Genomic DNA, 2,473 nt, shown 5'->3' with positions numbered 1-2,473 from the left:
CCATTCCCAGCCCCCCGTTCCCCCACTGGCCAATGACGGTGAGGGGGGCGTGTCCATTTTGCCCCGCCCCCAGCCTTGCGGACCAATGGGAGCGTGGGGGGCGTGGCGGGGGCGTGTCCCTGTCCCGGCCCCACGTGCTCGGCGGGGCAGTGACAGCGATGGAGGCGGCGGGAGGCGGCGGGACCCCCGCACCGGCACCGGGACCCGGCCGGGCCCGCCCGGCACCGCCCCAGCCCCAGCCCCCCGCGCAGACACAGCCCAAGGGCCGCGAGCTCTTCAGGACCCAGCGCAAGGAGTCCGAGGTACGGGCGGGGGGCACCGCCGAGGGCACCTCGCACGGGTTGGGGGGGGGGGTCCCTGCCCCGCCGTGGGGGCTCCTGCGGGAGGGGCTTTATCCAGGGCTGGCGGAGCTCTCGGACTTGGGGAAGGGGGGGGGTCCTCACCCCGACCTCGGGTTTAGAGGGGTCCTGAGCGGGCGGGAGGTGCCCAGCCCCGGTCCCCGGGGGGCTGCCCCCGCTACTGGAACATCCTCACCCCGCTGGCAGCTCCAGCAGCAGGGTTTGGGGTTTCCAGCTGAGCCCCAGCACCGGCATCTCCCTGCCCCACTCTCACATCCAGCAGAAGGGTTTGGGGATCCCAGCTAAGCCCCGGCACCGGCTCTTCCTTGCCCCATTCCCAGAGCTGGCACCAGGGGTTTGGGATCCCAGCTAAGCTCCGGCACTGCCACATCCCTGCCCCACTCCCAGAGCGGCGCCAGAGTTTTGGGGTCCCAGTTGGACCCTGAGCTCTCCCGCACCCTCCAGGCACCCACTTATCCCCCTCTCACCACGGTCCGGAGGCCACAGTTCCCCCCCTAACCCTTCACCCCTCCTGCCCGAAAAACCCCGGGGCGGGGAGGAACCACCGAGCCCCCCTGGGCTGCTCTGGGTGCCGGGCTGGGGAAGCAGGACCGGGATCAATCACCAGGATCCAGCCCGGGACATTGTCCCGGCTCCCCGTAAAAGCCCCCGCGGGGTCCCCATAGCACAGGACGGGAAGATTTGGCTCCCCCACCCAAGAGATGCGTCTCCCTGACCCAAAAAAAAGGGTCCCTTTTCCTGGGGGACGGTGTCCAAGCTCGTGAATTTGGGGTTTGCTTCCCCCCCCCCCACCCCTCCGGCCCGGCCTCTCCAAGCGGATTAGGGCTGCACGCGCTCGGCCGAATTCCTCAGCGGCTTTAACTCCCCGACCCTCGCTCGGGGCTGCCGAAATTGGGTGAGAATCCGGCGTTTCTGGTGCAGGCGGGCTCAGCCCGGCTCATCAATATTAAGGGCGGCGACGCGCAGCAGCTCCAGCCCGGCCTCCGAGGGGGGACGCCGGGATTCGGGAGGAGGAAATCACGTTAATTGGGTTAATTACCCATCCGTGCGGTCCCTTCCCGGGGGGTCGGCGCCGGGTCCGTGTGGCCGCGGCCGCCCCTTCCCCGCCCCGCCGGGATCCTCGGGCCGAGTTTCACGCTCCAGTTCCTTCCTCCGCGGGGGAGGAGGGGGATAAACCCGCACCGAGGGCTTCCAAGAGGCAGAGCCCGGCCCCGGGAGCTGCCGGCTCTGGGGCGCCGAGGGTGGAGCCAAGTCCTCCCGGGGGTTCCTGCTCGGAACCAGCCCCAGGCTGGGTTTTGGGGGGGGCTCTGAAATAACGCATCCAACATCCGCCGGCGCTCCGGGTCCTGCCGCTGCTTCCCCCCGGGCTCTTCGGGAACTGCCATTTTTACCCTCGCCCGCCGCATTTCCGAGGGGTTTTGAAGCCTCCCGGCACGACCGGGGTGCCCGAGCCCCGCGGGGGGAGCTTTGGAGCAGAGCCGGGGGCGCCTCCCGGAATTCCCGCAGGGATGTGCCAGCCCGCCCCGCTCCCCCCGTCCCGCTCCCCGCAGGGCTCCGTGGACTGTCCCAACCTGGAGTTCGAGTACGGGGATGCCGACGGGCACGGCGCCGAGCTGGCAGGTGAAGCGCGTTTGGTTTTGTTTTTTTTTGGGGGGGGGGGGGGGGGGGGCGGCGCTGCTGTTTTTAACAGGCGGGGAGGGAGGACGCGAATCCCGGCGGGCTGGGGGATGGATGCGGAGCGGTGTCATCGGGGGTTATTAATAGAGAGCCGCTCGCTCCCCGGGGACGAGCAGGGGCACTGTGGGGACACGGGGCTCTCCCCGCATCGCCCCGGGAGCGGCGGGAGGAGGGAGCGCTGTCCCTGTGGCACAGCGCGGGCTGCCGGGGTCACCTTTGGTCACACGGGCGCTGTGTCCTTGTCCCGTGTCTTCCTGCCGCTCCTGCCCCTTAACCTCGCGGCCCCAAATGTGTCCTGGCAAAGGGGGGGGTTATTTTTAGCTCCGGCTGCCTCAGCTGCACGAGCTGCCCTGGCAAAAGCACATTTCCTGCGCGAGGGATCCTCCCTCCTCCCCTGCGGGATCATCTCAGTCCCCCGCGGTGCTGCTCAGCGCTGT

At 69.6% G+C, this 2,473-nt stretch overlaps 1 protein-coding gene across 1 annotated transcript in view; it reads left to right on the top strand.

Annotated features, from left to right (window-relative positions):
- Positions 1-158: 158 nt before the first annotated feature.
- STRIP2 (striatin interacting protein 2) overlaps positions 159-2,473 on the top strand; it is a 22,655-nt gene continuing 20,340 nt past the window's right edge. Inside the window, exons 1-2 of the mRNA XM_027669822.1 lie at positions 159-302; positions 1,910-1,979. Coding sequence (XP_027525623.1) covers positions 159-302; positions 1,910-1,979 — 214 coding nt within the window. The remainder of the gene's footprint in view (positions 303-1,909; positions 1,980-2,473) is intronic.

The sequence above is a fragment of the Corapipo altera genome, unplaced genomic scaffold, assembly GCF_003945725.1.
Source record: "Corapipo altera isolate COAL_440 unplaced genomic scaffold, ASM394572v1 129, whole genome shotgun sequence".
Taxonomy (NCBI): domain Eukaryota; kingdom Metazoa; phylum Chordata; class Aves; order Passeriformes; family Pipridae; genus Corapipo; species Corapipo altera.
This window is presented reverse-complemented; position numbering and strand designations above follow the sequence as displayed.